Genomic DNA, 21,228 nt, shown 5'->3' with positions numbered 1-21,228 from the left:
GTGGTTATAATGGTACTTTTATTTGGTTTTGAAATGATGATGGGATCAAACTTGACTGTGGGCTGAGGTTGTTGACCCCCCTGTAATGGACATCATAACCAGGGAAAAGGGGGTGGGGGGTGGGGGGGTGTAAAAGAGAGACACCATGAACAGGTGATGCCAAAAGGAGTTGATTTTGTGTGGTTTGGTCTTGGATGATAGTCGTTTGTCTAGATTTGGTTAATGGTGTGGGGTTGTCTGTAAATTCTCCTCCCGAATGTTAATTTCATGCAATGATGAAGTCACAGGCATCAAGAGCTTGGTATGGGGGTTTTATTGACAGGGCTAAAGGACGTGGGACACGCTCAGGATGTTAAAACACTATTTACAGGCGAAGCCCAGAGGCTGAACTCCGCTTACTCTTGCTCCTTGTCCTCTCCGTGGGTGATGACGTAACACAGGTTTTTGTAGTCCAGGTTCCCGGCAACATCCAGGGGGAAGTTGGTAAACATCTGGTTAACCTGTGAGGATTCATGTTGCATAGTCAAGCCATAGCAGCAGGGGGAGCTGTTTGTGAGTGATAGCGCAGATCTGCTGGCAGCAACTTCACACAATAACCAAGGACGACAGAGTTGTTCTTTGAAAAATAAAACCTCTGTTTCCAAGTATATTATTTATTGACTTTTCCCTGAAAAACCTCAAGCAAGTCTGTGAAGAGAACAACTGAAGATGCCTTTGTAAAAACATGGTTATGATCTGTTTTAAACTATTTTTGCCTTTTTATTTCTTTGTTTATTACAGTGCCTCTGTCTTGCATTGATCAAAAAGTAATATAATTTTCACTAATTGAAATACAAGCAACCTACAAGGACTCAGTAAAGAATTCAATGATCGTGGGAACATGTAGTTTTACATTGTGAGATACTGTCAATTTTGTCAGTAAGACTCTCCTGTGTCCTCCCATTCCTTTCATAGGACAAACCCCTGTGAGATTTCTTAAATTCGCCTTTGCACAGTTACACGGTGCCACTGTCTGTGGAAAACACTGGCCCTTACACAGTCCTCTCTCTTCATACTCCTGCTCCGTTGCAGACCATTACTTTTGCTTTCCCATGTAGACCAGAGGAAGGCGGTGGGTCATTTTTTTTTTCTTTACTCCAATCACAAAAGCCATCAGTGAAACATAGAGAGGGCCCGGGGTCATTATGAGCAGGCCAGTATGTCGGCAGCCTTGGTCAGGTTGCCAGGAAACCAGCCATCAAATTGCTGCTGTCTGCACGAAAGCACTGCCATGGGGACATCGGTTGGCTTGTTTTTGTGTAAAGCCATTTATTTCCTGTGCCCCGGTGCATTTCATGTGAAAGCCGCTGCACAGAAAGGGAGATTAAATAAGTGATTGTGTGTGCGAGCTTGTGTGTGTGTGTGTGTGTGTGTGTGTGTGTGTGTGTGTGTGTGTGTGTGTGTGTGTGTGTCTGTGTGTGCGCGTGTGATGCAGAGCATGCGGTTTCATCTTAAAAATAATAGGATACGATATGAGCCCATTGTAAGTTCACAGGGCTGTCTGGGACTGCCTAAGATTTGACAGATTTTTACAGCCCTTTGGATGGGCTCTCTGATCCATCCACTGACAGCTTGATGTGCTGCAGTATTTCCTTTGTGAGCAGCAGATGGTTTGAAGGAAATCTCTTTGCTGTTGGTTTACTGTGCCCTGATGGTCTGTGACTCGCTACAAAGGGCTCGGTGCCAGGGCTCAATCTGTTACAAACGTGGGCTGCAAAATAAAAATGGATGATTGATTGATGGGACAGTTATGTAAAGCGGCACATGGATCGGCTTCGGTAAAACTATACAAAGTCCGGACTAATGTTTCAAAGAACTGCGATTCCACTGAGTCTCAGAAAAAATCACGAGTGCTTACCTCAGCCTCTGTGAACTTGTCCGCCTGAGACATGAGATAGTATTTGATTCTGGAAGACAACAGCGACAGGGTTAGAAACAGTTTGGGAAAAAGTGGTTTATGGCCTGTGTCACTCTTCTCTAAAGTCTGAAATGCTTCAAATGCACTCTATCTCAACCTTTTTTTTCCTCCTCAGTACAGTTCACAGAAACAGTCTTGTGTCTTTTGAGCAGTCTTAATCTCTGGTCATCACCTCACAGGCAGCCAAAGACACATTTGTATACAGTTTATTGACTATTTTCTACCATTGCCTACCAGTTATCTACCATTTGTCCTTATCTGAACTCAAGGGCAAACTGAGATCATGTCTTTGATCATAAAATTAATCATTAAGGCATGGTGGATGCCAACCAGCACATAATTTGAACACCATTAAGAGAGGCAATATGTACGGGTGCATATGCTTTGTGGTGCATATAGCACTGCACGACAGAGCTCTTATGTCAACTGTGAACAAGAAATGTGCCAGCAGGAAAAAGCAGTTTGGCCTGCCCTGGCCAGCATGAGCTGGTCCTTACTCATCCCCTCGAAGAATTCCTTTTCCTTCTGGGTCAAAGATCTTGAAGGCATTGAGGATGGTCTCCTCTGGATCCGTTCCTATGAGCGGAGAAACAATATAAATGAAGTGTAACCACAGACACACTGCGTTTCGCTAATGTGGAGGTTCAGAAGAACGCAACGCGCTGGGGGTGGACAGGTGGCTGCACAGGGGGACATGCCAAATCCAGGGATGTAAAAATCTGACACTGTATAAATAGCTGATTGTGTGTGGGTCTACAACAGCGTTGCCAGGGTGATGCACAGTTTCAAGCCAAATCAAAGGGAACATGAAGGGGAGACTCCTAAAATGACTCCCAAGGCAGCCTGAAGGGGAACTCAGCCTAAAATTTGCTATTCCTTACCTTTGCAAAAATTTGGTGCATGTTCTCGTGTTGGTGTCCTTAATCCACCCACAAACTAGGACAGATTGTGGAGGATGAAACAGGTAACGCACAAAACTGTCTTAGGTGGAGTCACGCTCTAAGGTGGTGATTTTGGAACGGCCACAGGCCCAGGATTTGAGAATCATCCCCCTCATCCCCGTCCTCCCTGTTGAGGAGGCCCGATTCGCCAGCTCTAAAGTGGTATCCCCAGACCCCCCCAACCCCCCCCCCAACAAAGGCCTGAGAGAGTGCAAACCTGACCTTTCAGCTTCTCTCCGAACATGGTGAGGAACACGGTGAAGTTGATGGCGCCGGGGGCCTCCTTCAGCATCTCGTCCAGCTCGTCGTTACCAACGTTTAGACGCCCTGCCAGGAAGCACATGGTTATCAGTGCGTGTACAGTACCTCTGGGGGCAAGACCGACTGGGCAGCAGCAGAGGTGGGAAATCCTACTGCAGCTTTGCTTAAGCTCAGCTGGGCAGCCGTTAGTGCCTCATGGAACATGCTCGTTTGTAATGATGTATGGACAGAGGTGGACACCCCGGCTACAGAAAGTAAAAGTCCTGTCATGTATTTGTTCTAGCCATTCACTAATCAAGGTGACTTAGTTCCTCTACCTGGGTGAAGAGTTGTGCTAATTAAATTCAGCTGGCGTAGTGCATGGGTGGAACAAATATGTGGCAGGACTTTTACTTTCTGAAGCCGGGGTGTCCACCTCTGTGTATAGATATAGTGACAATGGTAAGGAAGGCTGAAGTTGATATCCCACAGCACACGCTCTCCTGTGCAGAAAGCACAGTCGCTGCTGCCGAGCAGGAGGTGACAGGCAGGGGCAGGTTTACCCAGAGCCGCAAAAGTGTCCCTCAGGTCGTTCTTGTCGATGAAGCCGTCCCTGTTCTGGTCCATGATGGTGAACGCCTGGAGGAGGGAGACAGGTCATCAGGACACCGCCAGGGAATTTGCACCAGTGTCGATGCCCAAACATGGGTAAATCACAGATTTGTGTCATAAATCACCATGAAATAAATGGTGATTTATGGGACAAATCAATTAATTTAATTAAGTGTCATGTGCCCTGTGTACCTCACCTCTTTGAACTCCTGGATCTGGGACTGCTCAAACATACTGAAGACATTGGAGCTAGCAGCCTCCTTCTTCTTGGCTTTCTTTGGGGCCTGAGGCACACGGAGAGAAGAGACACGGTCACCAAATGTAATGATGCTGTACTCCTCACCTAATGACATGAAAAGAGCCTGGTTTGTAAGGCATTGCTAAAACAAAAAAAAATCTTTTAAGTGTATGCGACATGTTTTACTTGAACTACGTCCAGCCCAGTTGGTTTTGGCATTGTATACAGTGTGTATGTGTGTTTGTGTGTGTGTGTGCATACGTGCATGCCTGTGTGCGTACATTTCTCTCCATTGCATGCTGTATCGTGGAGAGATTCCTTTACAATGGGACATGTTTGTATGAAATCCATGTATGCACTGCTCAGCAGTGTGAAGGATGGGCACAGTTGAAAGTCAGGTGTTTAAATATGCAGAATTTCTGTGCACTTGCATTTCACACTCCTACTGCAGATCCCCCTGCCAGCTGTATCACTAATGTGCCAGAGTCACAGGCACATCAAACAGGGTGTTAAGCTCAGTGTGCTATAATTTGCCCATTCACCAAAATACATTTAGAGGAAGTGGTCACAGGCACTGCCAAATGTCTCTAGTCCTCTTTGACCTTGCCCAACACTCACAGGAGAGACACCCATTAGAGGATTTTTTCTACAGTTTAATTCATAAATAATTTAGATGCCAAAAACATTAAATTTTGAACTTGGTAACTAGCAGCAAAAACCCAGCAATAGGTATTTCATAACTAATACCACGTTCAACTGACATTTTCAAACATGAAGAATATCAGTCATGCTCTGATTGCTGTTGTGGATTGTTACATTGAATAAGCACCTGTTTATTGTTATGTAGTACTTGTATGGGGAATGATTGATTAACAAGTCTTCAGGTCTCTGTTACAATTGGCAAATTTTTAAATTGAAATCATATGAACCTTATTCAGCGTTTCAGCAGAATTGTTACCAGCGGTTCTTCTTCTTTGTCCTAGTGTCATAAGTCAGTGCTGCATGTTGAAGAAGGTACATGCTAAAAAGAGTCCGGGCTATTTATCTGATGAAAAATGCAAGATGTGTTATTTTTCAAGTCTAACCTGTGAGTGGTGTTCTTTTCATTGTTTTAAACATTTGTTTCTATTCAACTTTTTAAGTGTAGTTGTGCTATATCAAGCCTTGCAATGTCCGTTCAAAGTTCATGTTCTGCTTTTCTTATACCCTATTTTAAATCTCACCGTTTCTTACCTATGATTTTCAGCACTAATATTCTCAACTTCTTTCTGAATTTGAAATTTAAATATCAACATCATATATATGTAAATCAGTAAACAGGAATTTTAATCATCTATCAGTGGACAGATTCAACCAGCAAGCCATTCTGGAGTCTAACTGTATGTCGCCTGGTGAACATTTGGTGTATAATAAGAAATAAGTAACTCTGAAACAGTGAAGTGTTTTATATTGACCATTTGCCATGCTACTCATTAAAGGCATTTCATAAAGGATGAAAATGTAATACCTGTGAATATGCAGGAATAATGCAGGAAATGATGTGCTACGAGAAAATGAAACCAGCCATGGAAAGCCACACCAGACAATCTGCCTTATAAATGCACTAGCTCATTTTCCTTTGTTGGTCAGATGTAATCACACTCAGCTGGATATACAAGAGAAAAACTAGTAATGTTAACAATACCAATAATTTCTGACAAAAGACCTCTAGGTGCCTTTTAAAGGGCCATGAAGTTGGTAATCACATCATGCACTGGCTACAGTTCTGCAGTGATGACCCCCAAGAAGAGCCTAAAGATGAAAGCCAAGACCAAGAGCTGCCTTACCATTCTGAAGAGCCTGTTGTCTCGTCCCTTGTTACCGAACGCCTGGAAGGACAATTTAAAGTGCCCCCTTCATTTTATATATTGACACAGTTGGCCCAGTGGAGTACCTGTTCTATGTTTAGACAATGGGGACCATGGTCCAGGGAATGCTGGTGCGTGGCAGACACTCCCCCTTTGAAAAGGACAGATGCTGTCCACTGTGGTCTGGACAGAAGGTGCTCCTATCTTAAGCCTACAGGCCTCGGGCAGATTGTCGAATCCAGACTCTTAACTCCACCAGGTTTCTGTGTACGTTGCCGTGTGAGGCGCGAAATAGCTGAGACTTTTGTTGGTCCTGCAGCTAAGCCGAGTACAATGGGCGCATTCTGTCACTGCACGTCTGCTGATGAGATTATGCCGGTAATTAATTAATACTCTTGTCTAGTTTGTGGTCCAAGAGGACCATCCAAACAGCTGGTGTGACTTTTCACTGTGAGGGAGCCGATGGCCTCAGATGTTCAGATGTTTTCAGATTCGCAGCAAGGAGTGGAACACCCAGAGGCAGCCAGGTCATGTTGAATGAAAAACTGCCCTCATCACAGTCTTTTAACATTCCCACATTTCTCATGTGACACAAACGGAGATATGACAATTGTGAATAGGAGCCACTCCCACGGGCTGTTGGGTGACTTGAGGGGACACAGTTGGGTAGGATGCGACTTGGATGAAGTCTCAGTGAACTGTGAGATCTGTCGTATATCCCGCTGGAATCACCAAAGGGATCAGGCTTGGATCAACTTACCGGAGCATTCTGGGTGAAGGCAGTGCCCCCCCACACACCACCACCTGAGCTGAGAACACACATGGAAAGTAAGACATTGCCATAAAGCTCAATGCCTCAAATATAGCCTTGATGCATGACTACAGCTTTATTTGTGTGCTTGGAAGCACCTGACCAACTCGCTGTCAGATGGCACTAATTCATGTGCGCCACAACCATACAGAGGTGGGAGGGCTGAAGAAGCTCGTTTTAGCGACAGCCTGATTGATGTGCGCCTGACCGTTAGGTCATATAACAGCATCATTTCGGAGAACAGGGCTGAGAGCACCCCGAGAAGATTCCATGTGGCGCGTATCCTGGCGGCACAGGTGGCTGTTTCTGTTGTGCCCATGTTTGGTGGTGCGACGGGTGGGCGGAGCAATGGGGAGCCAAGGTCCCATGGGAAGGCGGGATGTTGGGGGGGCGGAGGGCTCGGTCTGGACGCATTCCTCCAATAACATGGGGCAGCTGGAGTCCTGCCAGGAATGTGATCGCCTTTTAAAACCGGCTGGCCTGCCAATCACTGCCCTTCAGGCTCACCATCAGAAACACCCCTCCCCATAACCCTTATGGAGTGGGACCACATCCAACATCCTCACTGCCCTGTGTATCCTTGAGATGTTCACCCCAGAGCTGCCTGTCCCCCATACAAGAATCCCCCTCCCACCAATGTAAAAGTATGCACATATTTACGCGGATCTGTAAAGCAACCATGCCTGCCATGTGCGGTTTTGACAGTGGGGACCGTCTTTGTTAATTACCTATGCATGCAAAGAGCTAAAGAAGAACTCACTCTCACCCTCCTTGTCACAAAGTTACAAAGGTGAACCTCAATTAGATCAATGACGGTCTGTTACACACAGAACTGTGGCGCCCCCTAGTGTTGTTGGAGCTGCAGAAGTAACAGAGCAGAGGTCAAGTTCATGGTCTGCATGCGCTGGCTCTGTGCCGCAGCCACAGCTAGATGAAGCTTTAACACAAAGAGCAGCCCAGAACGCTGTGAATTGTAGGGATGAGAGCCAAGGCAGTTTCGGACCCTGATTTATAACTATGTGTCACATGCTGAAACTCCTGTACCAAAATCTATATTTAAAATACGTTTAACTGCAAAGAGAAACAGTAACTTAACCTAAAAGACAAAGGCATAAGCATACATATTCACTTATAACCAAAGTCACTTTGTATAAGATTTTACTTGGGTCGTAACTTTTTAAAAATCCTTTAAAAATCTTTTTTGTTAACAGGTTTGTAATGAGGCAGTAGTCTATTCTGTATTCAGTTTCCTTGTTATGCAGTTACGCACAAAATTCCAACAAATGAGGTGTGTCCCAGAATTCCAGCAAAGCGTTTTAAACTTTATGTTTGTGACTAATTCATTCTTTATATTTATTTATCAGAGTTCCATTCTTGGTCTTCCACAGTTCAACCAGGGAACTCAGAAGGACTTTCACATGTCTTGTTAGCTGTTCTGAAGCTGTTCTGAAGTGATGCTAAGCTGAAGCTTAAATATTTTGTTTTCTCAGAGGACACTAGCATGCCCGATGCGATATACTACAATTCCAGTTTGTGCTGCCTGTTTGATGAACGAAACATTAGCCTTCAATTTGGAAACAAATGCTACTCTAGGCAGCCACCACTAGGTGGCAGCTCATTCATACAGAAAAACTTCTGCTTTTTTCCCCGTTCAAAATTTTGTTAAATTGAAGCTTCTAAATGCACTTCATTCGAGACCCTTTACACTTTGTTTATATATTTTTCATCATTTAAATGTCCTTTATTTATATTCTTTAAATGTACTGGCTGATTTTGTGAAATGTAGTATTTTCATTTTAGTAGTTGAGTGATATAAATGAGTTTCACATTAGGAATACATGTGCTGAAATGTTTTTTTGGGGGGATATCAATATTTCCCCCTCTGTTGCATCTATACAATGCAATTCTTTTTATTTCAGAGAAAAGTATAAAATGCAGCATTTTCATGTTTGCATAAGAAATTTTGCGTTTTGTTGTGGAAACGCATTGGCTTCATTCATGTAGGGTTATGTGGTGGGAAATGAAATCCTAGGGAAAGGTCTTGGATGGATGTTCCCAGCATTAAAATCTGCCTTGTAAAGGTCATTAACTTGGTGTATGCTTGGTAAATCCCTGGGGGTCACGTTCATATTCTTATATTTTTTTCCAGAAATATTAATATCAAAGTCAAGATAAATGTAACCAATAAGTAACAACCTTTTATAAATAACAACCTTGTGGTATTTTTTCCAGGAAAACACCCCTAGATGCCCTTTAATTGTGATGGTTTTCCACAGTTGGTAACATTCTGATCCCTCAGTCCAAAGCTGAAGTTCGTAACAGACTTCAGTGAGAGACTGAACAAGAACATTTGACCCAAAAAGAAATTTTTGCCATTGCCGTTTTCTAATGTCATTTCTTAAATTCTCATCTCTTCACTAGCAAATGTGCTTACCTTACCTTCAAATTACCCAGCACACTCCAGGTGGCTTCTCCTGCCTCCCCATTATATTCATATCCAGCGTCTTCTAAAAGGCTAGCATTTCCTTAATTAAAATTTAATCCTGCACGCTGTCTTTTTAAAATTAGGACTGGCCTCCAGAGAAACCTTATTTGATTAAAAAAAAAGGCAAGGAGAAGCGCGAGTCTTGGACAGGCATGCGTGTGGGGAAGACAGCCCTAATTGAGCTCCCTAGAGGGAGCTGGCAGCCTGGCAGTTGGCGGGGGAGAAGTGCCAGGCTCCGGTGGGTTAGGAAAACAAATTGCCGGTGGGACCAGTCTGTTCCGCGCTCCCACGGCTCCTCTTTGAGGAGAGGGAAGGGGCGCCGAGAGGAGTTCCCCCAGCCAGCGCAGTCCTGCTGGGGCTCTCCTCGGCTCCCAACACCCACCCCGGCGTGGTGGGCACGGCCCGTAGCTTTCCTGTTCCCCCGCACAGACACGTGACGCAGCAGCGCCAGGGCTCTGAGAATACGTCTGGGCTATAAAAGAAACATTACCACGACTGAGACGACGCTTACTCCCTGCTACTCCTGTGAGAGCTCTGCTTTCACTCACTGTGATTTGTCCCGTCTCTAAGCTGAACAGTGGTTTGAAAGCGTCTTTTTTTTGTGTGCGCGTGTCCTCAAGGCCTTATCTGCTTACTTTGGTATAGTACCGTATTAAAATGAATAACAAAGACAGATTTTTCTCCTGCGAGGCACGTGCATTTTGTTGAATGTCAGTCCTTGGGAAAACACACTACCTTGTAAGTACACATACAACTGCATGTGTTTATTGATTCTTCTCTGCCCACTTGTGTCTGCAAGACTGCTAATGCTGCGGCTGGAGAGCATACTCAGGTGTGACTGGCAGGTTAAAGAGTGAGAGGAGTCATCCCAGTGCAGATCCAGCCGGGGCAGGGGCTGATTTATGGTGCGTGTGCGCTGGCAGGTTGATTAACGGTAATTTCAGTTTTTTAATTGGTGAAACCAAAACATCATTAATCTCTAGGAGGGCCTCTCTCTTCTTCAGCACAGCGGAGCGCCTCTGCCAGTGGCTCTGTCTGTGGAGATCAGGAGTGCTCCCTTCTCCGGGCTCGCCCATGCATGGGGCGCGAACCTGCTCCTTCCACAGCAAATCCAGATCTGGCCATCATTTCATTTTCCCATGATTCCCGGCGTGCGAGTGCACTCGCAGCGCTGGTACACTCACATGCATGATTACTTTTAAAGGGTGTGTGATAGACTCGGGATTGACAGCGCTATAAATTACCATGAGGCTGTGCATGTGTGCTCTGAGAGAGGGGAGGCTGACTGAGACAGGCAGGCCAAGCTGTAAATCCCCAGTCTGTCAGCATTACCCAAGTGGAAATGCAAGGGATTTAACACCCAAGGCCAGCTCTGCTTTGCACAGACAGTTCTGAGAGTCTGTCTTTGATTGTTTTAGTTTGTTTTTAGCCTCCATCAAAAAACACTGGGATCAAGCTATGTAATTTAAAGGGCTGAGAGGGGAGACTTCAATTGTAATTTTAAAATGCCACCAATAGTTTCTGTTACCATATCATCTCCATTTGATTCAAATCATATGCTTCTTCTCTCAAGGGAATGGGTATCTCATTCCTTTCTGGTGAGGGAGAAAAAAGGGAGTTAGACTGACAGAGAGAGAGAAAGTGTGTGTGTGTGTGTGTGAAGGACAGAGGCAAAAAGAAAGCTCTAATTATCAAGCTCCCGCCCTGACCTCTCAGCTAACTCCAACCCACAGGTTTTTATGAAAGTGTCACCACTGTGTCTATCCTCCATCTCCCGTGTCTGTTTGCCCTCTTGCCCACTGTGATGACTCCTTCCTTACTCTCATTTTAGAATGTCTTAGGCCAGCATGTTTGGAAACCTCTCCTGAACACACTGGCAGTACAGAAGTCTCTCTCTGTAAAAAATAGGGAAGACAGGCTGAGGAGTGAGGCTGTGTGTGCATGTGTTGTACTTAACAGATCAAGATGTTCTTCACGGTTTTCCACCGGTGCTCCTCTGTGGGATTAATGCGGAGGAAAGTGCAAACATCTGCAGGATTGATTAGATAAATCCAAAAAAGTGTTTCTCATTAACGGTCTGTTGCAAAGGAGGGGGCAAACAGGCCTGTCTTTCAGGTTTGACGGCTAATCGCTTTGTGTACTCCACCCAAGACAAGCATTAGCTGACAGTAAGGGTAATTAAGTAGGGGCTAAGAGCCACTCCTTGTGGGAAAATTGAGGTATGAAATCATTGACAGCCCACACTGTATGCACAGGTCTAGGTCTATGGGTCTCAGCACAGTGTACAACTAGTCTCTTATATGAAGGGCTGCAAGAGTGAGTTACTAAAGATAACCAGCGGCCTGGTTAAAGCAGGCCATTCAGAGTAATGGTCATTCCCTGCCCCTTCACTCAAATAGATGGATTTACATCTATTTACATGTTCAGTACTGAATGTTTCAAGTTCAACAAGCACTTAGACCTCTGCCAAAATGGAGGGGATGTATATTGGAAAAACACATGAAATTATTTTCTGTACTTCATGCTTAATAAAGAGCCGCAATAAGTGATTCAAATTGATGATCACAGTTTAGTGTTAAAGTATCCAAATGCCTACAGCTGTTTGAAAATTGTCCTTAGTGTAAAAAAAAATCTTTTTGTGGCTTGATGGACAAAGTATCTTTTTTTGAGCTTTTTTAATCTCTGAAAATGTTAAAGTCTGAATATGGAAGTGCCCAACATTAATATTCTTACAGATGTTGGATGTTAAAAAAGCAGTCTAACACCCTTTTTGAACTACCTAAGCACTTTGTACAAGTCTTTTCACAGGACCTACATGAATGAACCGTTATTGTCATACACAGAACACAAGAATTTCAAAACGTCACTGCATTTGCTGGAAGTACTGGGTTTTTATTGACAAGTGCTGATTGCCTACCCCTTTCTTCTCTCTGAACAAAACGTCATTGTAAACTGCTGGAGCAGGCCCAAACACCTTACTCTTTTGTGCTCAGTATGTCCTTTGTAGATTCCAGGAAAACTCCTAAGAGATTAGCAGGCAAGTGTATTCTGCACTGCTCAGTGTGTTGTGTATTGGTGTTATGTTGGCAACATTACACATCCGTTTGACAAAACATTACACTGACAATTAATTATATGTTCTCTCCTTGTTCCCACTACATACAGTTTACTGCTGTTCTATTTTCTTACATTCACTGTATTGTGGAGCAATTCAAGGTTAAATCTTTGATTAACCGTAACCAACTATCAACCCTCTCATGGGTAATTTTAATGTTGTATTATGATGTGAAAATTGACTCTGTTACTTCACACATGCATAATGATCACAGTACAATCAGTTATTTTGAAAGCTGAGGTTTATTTTCCCACCTGGCTATTATGTGCAACATTATATAAAATCAGGGTGCTTGCACAGCACAAAATGAGTTCATTCAGCACGTGTTACATAATGCTGGTTCAGGTGAATGAAAACAACGTGGTTACGGAAAGGTCACATTAAGCCTTCTTTGCCAAGTTCAACTGACAGTGCTTGTCTTATTTAAAGGGTGATATTTCACATATTAAAATCTTAAATAAAGTTTGAAATGTAATTCTGCATTTCTCATTATAGTAGTCAACATCATTCAGTAAATTACAATAAAAAAACGCTTCAAATAACTTGCTCTAAGTTTAATTTAACTCGTGTGGAAATGCTTTAAATATTTACAAGTGTAATTTAGAAAGAAAAATTTCTGCCTTTAAAATAAACACATTTATTTATAATGTGTGGTTCTCGGTCATTGGGCTTAAATGGAATAACATTTTAAAAATATAGACAAAGAGGCCAAAAATAGCAGTTGAAATCAAAGATTTCTGCACAAAGCTAAACTTTCAAAGGCACCATTAAGCTCCTGTGAAGCCAGCCTCATTACCCGAAATTATGTCCAGCCAAGAGGCATTCTCCAAATCAGTTCAATTGGAAAATGAAATGATTGCTCCAGTTCACAAATCTCCAAAAATAAAAAAAAACAATGCAAAGCTTTAAATAAACAACACATAATATGTGGCACATCTCTGATAGTGTCCCAGTAAACAAGTAAAAAATAAAAACGGTCATTCTCATTCCAGAATTAAGGGATGTACAACCTCTCCAAGAATATTGTTTAATTTAAATTGAATTTAATGGATACTATTTTAATATTTGAAACTTCACAGCCTAAATACCTTACATATTACATCGTTTAGGTTATGGATTCAGAGCTTGATAAGATCTCGGAAGTGGATGCGAATGTGAATTATTAGTATGTGAATAATTCGGGAGGCCTTTTGTGGGGTGGGACACGGGGTGGGGGGCTGGGGGTGGGTTGGCGGGGGTACGTGTGTAAAATGATTAAACAAATTACCTCGTCTCCACCAAATTCGCAGGGCAAAGCATTGTCGCTTTGAAAGTGGAGCCCCCGTGTCGAGTTCAGTTTATGTGTACTAGCTGTACCTTTGCAATCCATGTTTCATCAACACAGTGTTTCAGAGTAATTCGTAGAAGGACTCTAAGCGGCAATAAGAATAGGAAAGATCGATGATGTATATGATACAGAACGGCTTGCTTGGAAAGAAAAGACGACGGACCTACACTATGCTGTAGTTCCACTTTTGATCAGAGGGGCACTGTTCTCCAACGTTCACGTTCAAGTTCAAATTCCGCTCGCTGATTACTACGCCGCGAAAATATTCGCAAAAAAGAGTAACATTAGCCTACCTTTTACATAAATCCACTGTCATAACTTACTGCACAACTAACGCGTTGGTTGTAACAAAATAATGCATGTACATCATAAAAAATCGAGATTACATATATTGTTTATTTGTTTGGGAGAGTAATTTGAATTAATATCTTACATAAGACGATTGACGTTGTAAACAATTGTGCTTAAAAGCTTAGCCCGAGGACTTTTGGTCCGTTACGTTTCGTCCGTTTCTTTTTAAAGTAAATAGCAGAATTAACAACTTTGCCTCTAAATCTTTGAAACGTCATATGAATAAAAATACAATCATATCAGTCAATGCAAAATAGAAAAAAAACATAAAAAACGACATTTGATAATATGTAATAAAGCATGTGCGTTTCGTAAAATCAACAAAAAGCATGCACAGGTGCTGAAAAAAGTCGTCAAAACCCTGCATCTAGGTAATATATTAAAGAGTGAAACAAGCATACAAATATTACTAATGCTACTCGATAAAAGCAAAATCAACATAGTTATTAACAATACGGTTATGCATTGTCAATAGACATTGTATCTAAATATAAATAAATTGCGACTATAGAATTAACATGTTTCATATGACATATTATCAAACATACTTCTGCCGATCTATTTTGTAACTCCATTCCGCGTTTTACCAGTTAAAGAAATTGCCGACACCCGTTCAATAATTCTATTCCGTGGCCCTATTCAATAGCGCACAGGTTCCTGTTCAATAACTCCGTTCCGTTCCTCTGTTCAATAAGCGAAGGCCCTGTTCGATCGCTCCGCTCCGTGTTTTGCGCGCCTCCCCCCTCCTTTTCCTCTGAACTCCAGCCCCTCGCTCTCTCTCTATCAGCCTCTCACTCCGTCTCAATATGTCTCAAGATGGCGGCCAATGCGGGATCGATGTTTCAATATTGGAAGCGCTTTGATTTACAGCAGCTGCAGGTCAGCCCTTTTCCCTAAAGTTGCTTTGCTTTCTCGAAGGCCGGTGTGAGGAAAGTCGTTGCGGAGTGGCGGGCTTTGCTCTTGCGCCCCTCTTTGCCGGTGTTTGGGGCCGCTTTCGGAGCTCTGCTCTCCCATTGATTAAAAGCGGCTCTCTCGTTGATCGGAAATTGATCCTCTTTGTTCAATTCCCATCGATCAGCCATCATGGCCGCGGGGAAACGGCCACCATGGCTATTTGGGGGATAAAGCCAACCCAGACAGTGTTCATAGAGTTATTTGTCTCCTCGTTGCCAACTTTGCACATTGGAGAGGATGATTTTGGAGGGTTTTGTTGTGTTTTGTTTGAATTATTTTTGTAGCTTAAAATGAAATGCGCTTGTTGTTTTTCGGGTTCGCGGGTGGCGCTGTGGTGACAGAAGCGGCAACACGGGCAGGAAAAGTGTTGGACTTATTTTTGTTCGCAAGCTCGTTGCATTTAAATTATTTTACTTAAAGATATGGACTAATTATATTTGAAAGTGTTTGTTGAATTTATGTCACGCGAGATACTTGGTTATTCTTTTTGGAAGAGAGTGAAACGGTCTATTTAACGAGCCGGGGAAGTTGGAGGCTGGCTTGCCAGCGAGCAATATTAGTTTTTAATGTAATGTTGACTAATTACATTTCAAAGAACTATTTGAAAATTACTTCTGAATTCTTACTGCTTATTTGTTGTTAATTCCTTTTCCAGTAAGTATGTTTTCACGCTTGTTCGCTTGCACAAAGCCTTAAATTTTGAGCTAGTCAGCTAACTGTCATTGACGTCTGGTTGAATATAAACCTGAGTAGTTAATTGTATTTTTCCTCACTTGATATCTGACTATATTTAGCGAGTTAGTTACATGCGATTTCGTTTGGGTAATTGGCGAGAAGTATATTGCTAGCAGGCTAAATTTATTCAACCTGACTGAGACTGCTGCCAGGATGTTTGGATCACCATGCAGGTTAGCTAGGTCGATCGATTCCTTTTTTTGTTTTTATTTCTGAAGTTCATCGTTAAAGATTGAGTTTTAACCTTGGGTTGAGTACTTCCACGTTTATCGTGTTAAGAAGTTTGCTTAGAAGTGCGTGGGGTCTGTCACGGTGGCTGCAGAAATCATTAAATGTGTTTAATTTAGCTACCTAGCTCGCTGGCCATTAACAATTTACCTATAGAGCTGTTCGCTATAAATTTTAGAGTATACCGTACATTCAGTTAGCATGACAGATCACTTATAACAATTGTCTGTTTTGCATATGCCTGGTTAAACCGAAGCTGACAGTTTATATTCTTGTTCATATTAATTGAGAACAGGATGAATTCGTGAACTAGCCAGCTAGCTAACGTTAGCAAATCATTGTTGAAGGAGAACCTCAGTGTAAGGGAGATTGAAAATGTGCCTATTTGTTTCAGTCGACTTTCGAAATTAGTTGTACCGCCAAACCTAAACACACACAGACAACAATTCATACATGGCCATCTAAGCCGTCAATTAGGTATTCGTTAGCTGCCCAGTTATTCTTGCAACTAGTTAGCTTTCTGGCTAGCAACCGAACATCAAAGTGTTCAGTGCAAACTTCGAGTTCTATTTCTCTGGTAGCTTTAAACGTTTGTATGTCATTTGCAGCTAGCTTGATTGGTTGAATTTCTAACAGGTTTTCGTATCCTATAAAATTACTTAGAATTCTTGAAACTTGGTGTTTGTGCCCGTTTTACAACTTGCATTCTGTGCGAATCTTAAACTCTTGTCTCTCAAAAATGGAGATTTGGACACAAAATTAGCGTTGCATGTACAGGAATGTGATTCAAGTTCACACGTCACTGTTAGGAGTCTCTAGGGCTTTGCACGTCTTGTCTGTTAAGAAAAGCGGAATGGGAGATGCGTTCGGTTATTTTTTGTTCTGTGGTTAACAGCGGACGTAATGTTATTACATCCCGAACTTTATTCGCTTAAGATGGTTTTAAAACATAGCGAGTGTTGTCGTCGTTGTTTTTTTGTCACTGCGACCGATTTTTCATTATACGCCATTCCCCTTTAAGGTGCTATCTTGCTGTGCCAGGGAACAGGTTGATACCCGAGTCGATCACAAACCAATCTCCGCAGTTTCTTACGCGTTTCAGTGTCAGAGGCGTGCATTTTGTAACTTTTTTCCGGGTAATTCATTTTAAATCAAAGCTGCCTGTATACAGTATTTTCGCGTCAATTTTATCTTTTGTTACATTTGATTGCATATGTTGCAAATTAGTGTACATTGTGCATGTACTGCATGGTTTGCATCTTCGGGGGGGGGGGAAGATTGTTGTAAATAATAGCGCCTCTTCAGTAATTCATCATTCGTCAGGCATTCGCTTGCTGACGCAAAGAGAAGGAATTTAGATATGAAGGTTCAGTAACGCATGAGAGTTTTCCGCTACTTTACTGACCCGTGGCAGGGGGTGACGTATGACCCCGCGAATGTAATGGCGTGTCTTATTTTAGCCACTTTCATACAAAATGTACAAATGTACTTTTCGTTTCATTTTCTCCATATGCGTTTTTTCGACAGAAATGTATTGCTCGATCTGCCCAGATGTCACTTTTTTTTTAACAAAAGTTAAAAATTAGCCGGATGTACCTATAGTTCTTGTCGGCATATTCAACTGAGTTGTTTAAATTATCTCTCTTGTTAAACATGTTTTTTTTTTTTTTTACACCTAAAGGGCTGTTTTTCGTTGTTGATTTCCCCCACGTACTTCAACTGACATTGATTTAAGCTAACAAGCCATATCAGTTTAAGGTTAAATGAGGATATTACATTGGCTCCCTACGCACAAGTCCATGAATTGCCTCTACTGTAACCTTGTGTGTGTGTGTAGATCTAAGGCCGCTGGGTTTTTGCAGTCCATTCTGAGCTTTACACACACACACTGTATTTTGATTCACTGTCTTCCTTTTGTTTCTTAGCAGTGCAAAAAGTACAGTGTCTCTGTACTTGCCTTGTGGGGGCAACTCTAATTATATATAAGCACAAGGAACATGAAAAATGGACAAATCTCACTTCTTAGCTGTTTGGAAAATTAGTTTTAGTCAGAATTTTTTTGCGAATATCGACTGCAATGCACAGCTCTTGCGTAACCTTGTGACAAGAGCCCAGCAGTAACCGTGAGACCTATCAGATGTTATTAGTCAAGACAGCAAGTCTCAGTCTGCAGGAACCGCTCGGTCTGTCTCGAGGATGGAAACCAGACAGAGCTGTGTGTATTCTGAAGATTCTGTGTCTATTATTGATGACAACTTATTTACTTTTCGTACGGTGGAATCGCTATTTGAGGAGAGTCTTCTTGATGGTCTGTGTTCAGCCTTGTCAGACTCTGCCTCATGGCATTTTCATTACCACTGACCTGAAACTGGGGCATGCTTACCTAAATTGGAGACTTAAAATGAAAACCAGTAACAATACCATATGTACAAGTAATAAACCAGCGCATTGTTTTTCGTTCAACGGGCTTTTTTATATCTTTGCCATGCATATGTAGAAAAACTTTGAGCAACAAATTAAGTGGCTCTTCCAACATTTTTGTGTTGTTTTTAATCTAATTTCTAAACAAGAAATGCGACAATGTTTTTCCAGCAAACATTCACCTGGTGAAAGCATTAGAAAGTTACTGGTACAATAAATGTAAATCAAAGATGTGTAGCTGTGAGCTCTGTGGTCACAGTAATTTCAGCTGGACATGTTTTGATGTAGTTCTGTTTCTCAATTTTTCTGGAAGACTTTTCCTCCCTGGAAATATTAAGAGGTCCTACATTTGGAGACTTTTGGTTGCTAGTTTCCAGTCTTGTTCCTTGATATGAATTGACTCTGTTCTTAGAAGGTGTTTCACTCATTACATGTTCCTGTTCAGGTGGTAAACGTTTACAAACTCTCTCAATCTCAATTATTCTGGTTAATCATCCAAAATTGAGAACTGCTCCTCTAATTGGGCTTGGAAATCCAGCGATAAGGAGACATGGTTATCTCTCTGTCTCTCTCTCTCACACACACACACACACATACACATGCACACACATACACATGCACACACTGCCCCAAACAGACGTGCCCCCCCCCCTCAGATGTGGTGACTCTCAGTATTTCTCCCTTCATCTCTGACATCCAGCCCACAGGAGTTTGCGTCTCTGCGGTCTGTTCTTTTGATGAAGCTGTGAATAAAAGGGTTTCTTGTAGGGCCTTCAAGGAACTCTTTCTCTGCACCGCATACAGTAGCTTTTATAGTGAGAAACTTTAAAAGGCGACTGTCACGGGCATTCCTTTGTAGTTAAAAGGGCGTGCTCTCCCTTATTTAGTCATTCATTCTCATAATTAAGTTTGATTTGGCTGTTTGTGCTCCACGCAGCCCAAAAACGGACCCCCCCCACCACCCGTAATGTGAAAATCACATTTCTTATTTTGCTCCCAGACAAAGGCATAGGACACAGTGTCCCGGTGTCAGATTCTTAAAATCTGATCTTAATTAGCCTCTATATTCTGAATGCGTTATACCCAGGCTGGGAGCTCTGTGAATTGTTGACAGGTGGTGTTCATTTAAAATGTTTACAGATTTTTCCGTTCCAGTTGTTTCCTCTTCCCAGTCTGAAGACGGCAGTACTTCTTTAAAATACTTACACAGATATAGAAAGTGACGGTAATGGTGATGCCTGTTTTTTTTTTTCTTTCCTTTTTCCTCTCGGCTAACTGTAACCAGATTTATGTGCTGTGAATCACTTCAGAGCAGAGAAGAAGAGCTAACTTTGGAAGTTCGTTTTGAATTGCCGGTAAACGGTAGTCCTGAAATAAGAGCTACAGTAGATCTTGGACGCGTGGTTAAAAGTTCTTAAGAAATTTGTGGTGTTAATGTATGAGAAATCATGAGAACTGTGTAGTTTCTTGTTTTCCCTCCCCCGCTGGGGGGGGAGACAGTGCGAGCGTGTGTACACACTGGCGGAAGCAGGGCCAGCCTGGCAGAGTTGCCGTGGGGCTGGATGTGGAGGCAGCTGGGTGTTTATTAGCTGTGTGCGTTGAGCTAAAGTGAAGCCACTTAGCAGATACAGCCCAGCTCAGAGTGCCCTCGGAATCGGAGGATTCTCTCACACACTCGAGGCGGGGGGTCATTAACTTGGCTTTTCAGCCATTTAAAACGGCCCCCGTGGCTGTGCAGAGGTCTCCACGTCTCCTGTGTTGATTGGATTCACTTGAAGTAACCTAAGTGCAGGTGAGATTCAGTCTTGAGAAGTTTTTTTTTTTTCTTTTCTTTCTTAAGGACTGTGCACGCACACGCGCGTCTGTGTGTGTGTGTGTGTGTGTGTGTGTGTGTGTGTGTGTGTGTGTGTGTGGTCCAGCATTTTTTCTGCACACGTCAACATATGGAGATTAGTGCAGGAAGAAATGCTGTCCATGGGTGTGCCGTGGTGATCTGAGCTGGCTTGCTTCTTTAGCGTGTGCTGGCCTGCTGTCGTCTGCGAGCGTATCGTTTGGATATTTATGATGTGGTGGATGCAGACGGGGGCCGTCTTGCGTGCCCGTGATATTTTTACCCCTCTGTTGCCACACTGGCTGCTAAGGGTGTTGCGTCATGCCGTCCACTCCCTGTGTCGGGGGGCAGACTTCCCACAAGCCTCCAGCGTTCTGCTGCAGGGCTCACACTCTAATGTGTGCAGTGATTTCAGCCCCGCGTCCCATCTCTGATCACATGTCCCACACCCAGGTCCCTTTCCTATCAGTGCGTTCCAGAATAGTGAGGCATCTGATGCAAAGACTTAATCATTTTAAGAGAAACAACCCCACCCCCCCCAGGCTTTTTTTTATTGCAGTTGTTGTCTACAGTAGGGGTGCAGTTCCTAAAAGACGAGTGAAGATTTATCACTGAAATAACCCGCAAGATATCAGATTTAAGCAGTCGTAAACCAGATGTTTTTCTGTGTCATATTCATTTTACTGGCCCATCTGGACCCTTAAAATTAAAATTGATTCTAAACTATTGCCATTATTTTAATGGTGTCGTTTTTCTTAAGTAGTGTGATCAAGTCAGATGGTGACTGACTGTCTGCATGGTTCGTATGGGTACCCTGATCTTTGTTTTAAAGGGTAACTAAATGGAAAATCCAACATTGTTGTTTCTTACCTTGTAGTTAAGTGAGTATTCATATTGAAAAGGAATGGACTGGTGTGGCAGCTGAGAAGTCTGTTTCTCAGCCCAGTGTTTTTCCATGCTTTGGTATCAGAGTGCGACATTCTGCTTCCAATGCACAAGCTATGAACGGGCACTTTAACTAATTCATAACCCTGCAAAAAAGTGCCTTCATGAGCTATCAATACGTCCACAGGTTGGTGTCCTCATGCTTTTATACCGTTTATTTCACTGAAGTGTGGATGTCTCTTAAATATGA

General features: G+C 42.7%; 2 protein-coding genes across 2 annotated transcripts in view; one reads left to right on the top strand and one right to left on the bottom strand.

Moving 5' to 3' along the window:
- Nucleotides 1–298: 298 nt before the first annotated feature.
- myl10 (myosin, light chain 10, regulatory) lies at nucleotides 299–5,882 on the bottom strand. Its single transcript, XM_036524515.1, has 7 exons — nucleotides 5,815–5,882; nucleotides 3,948–4,034; nucleotides 3,702–3,777; nucleotides 3,121–3,225; nucleotides 2,455–2,533; nucleotides 1,898–1,946; nucleotides 299–500 (listed from the first exon to the last, which is right to left on the bottom strand). Exons 1-7 carry the CDS (start codon nucleotides 5,815–5,817, stop codon nucleotides 396–398), a joined length of 504 nt encoding a protein of 167 aa, XP_036380408.1. The 5' UTR covers nucleotides 5,818–5,882; the 3' UTR covers nucleotides 299–395.
- Nucleotides 5,883–14,716: 8,834 nt separating this feature from the next.
- cux1a (cut-like homeobox 1a) overlaps nucleotides 14,717–21,228 on the top strand; it is a 152,318-nt gene continuing 145,806 nt past the window's right edge. The window contains exon 1 of the mRNA XM_036525813.1: nucleotides 14,717–14,803. Coding sequence (XP_036381706.1) covers nucleotides 14,741–14,803 — 63 coding nt within the window. The 5' untranslated portion in view covers nucleotides 14,717–14,740. The remainder of the gene's footprint in view (nucleotides 14,804–21,228) is intronic.

Source organism: Megalops cyprinoides, chromosome 3, assembly GCF_013368585.1.
Source record: "Megalops cyprinoides isolate fMegCyp1 chromosome 3, fMegCyp1.pri, whole genome shotgun sequence".
NCBI lineage: Eukaryota > Metazoa > Chordata > Actinopteri > Elopiformes > Megalopidae > Megalops > Megalops cyprinoides.
Note: the sequence above shows the minus strand (reverse complement) of the source record. Positions and strands in the feature narration are given on the sequence as shown.

Coding starts and splice junctions, on each gene's coding strand:
- myl10 (XM_036524515.1), bottom strand. Junction 2,534..3,120: donor GTTCGGAGAGAAGCTGAAAG/GTCAGGTTTGCA, acceptor CTCCGCTCATAG/GAACGGATCCAGAGGAGACC. Junction 1,947..2,454: donor GGAATTCTTCGAGGGGATGA/GTAAGGACCAGC, acceptor GTTGTCTTCCAG/AATCAAATACTATCTCATGT.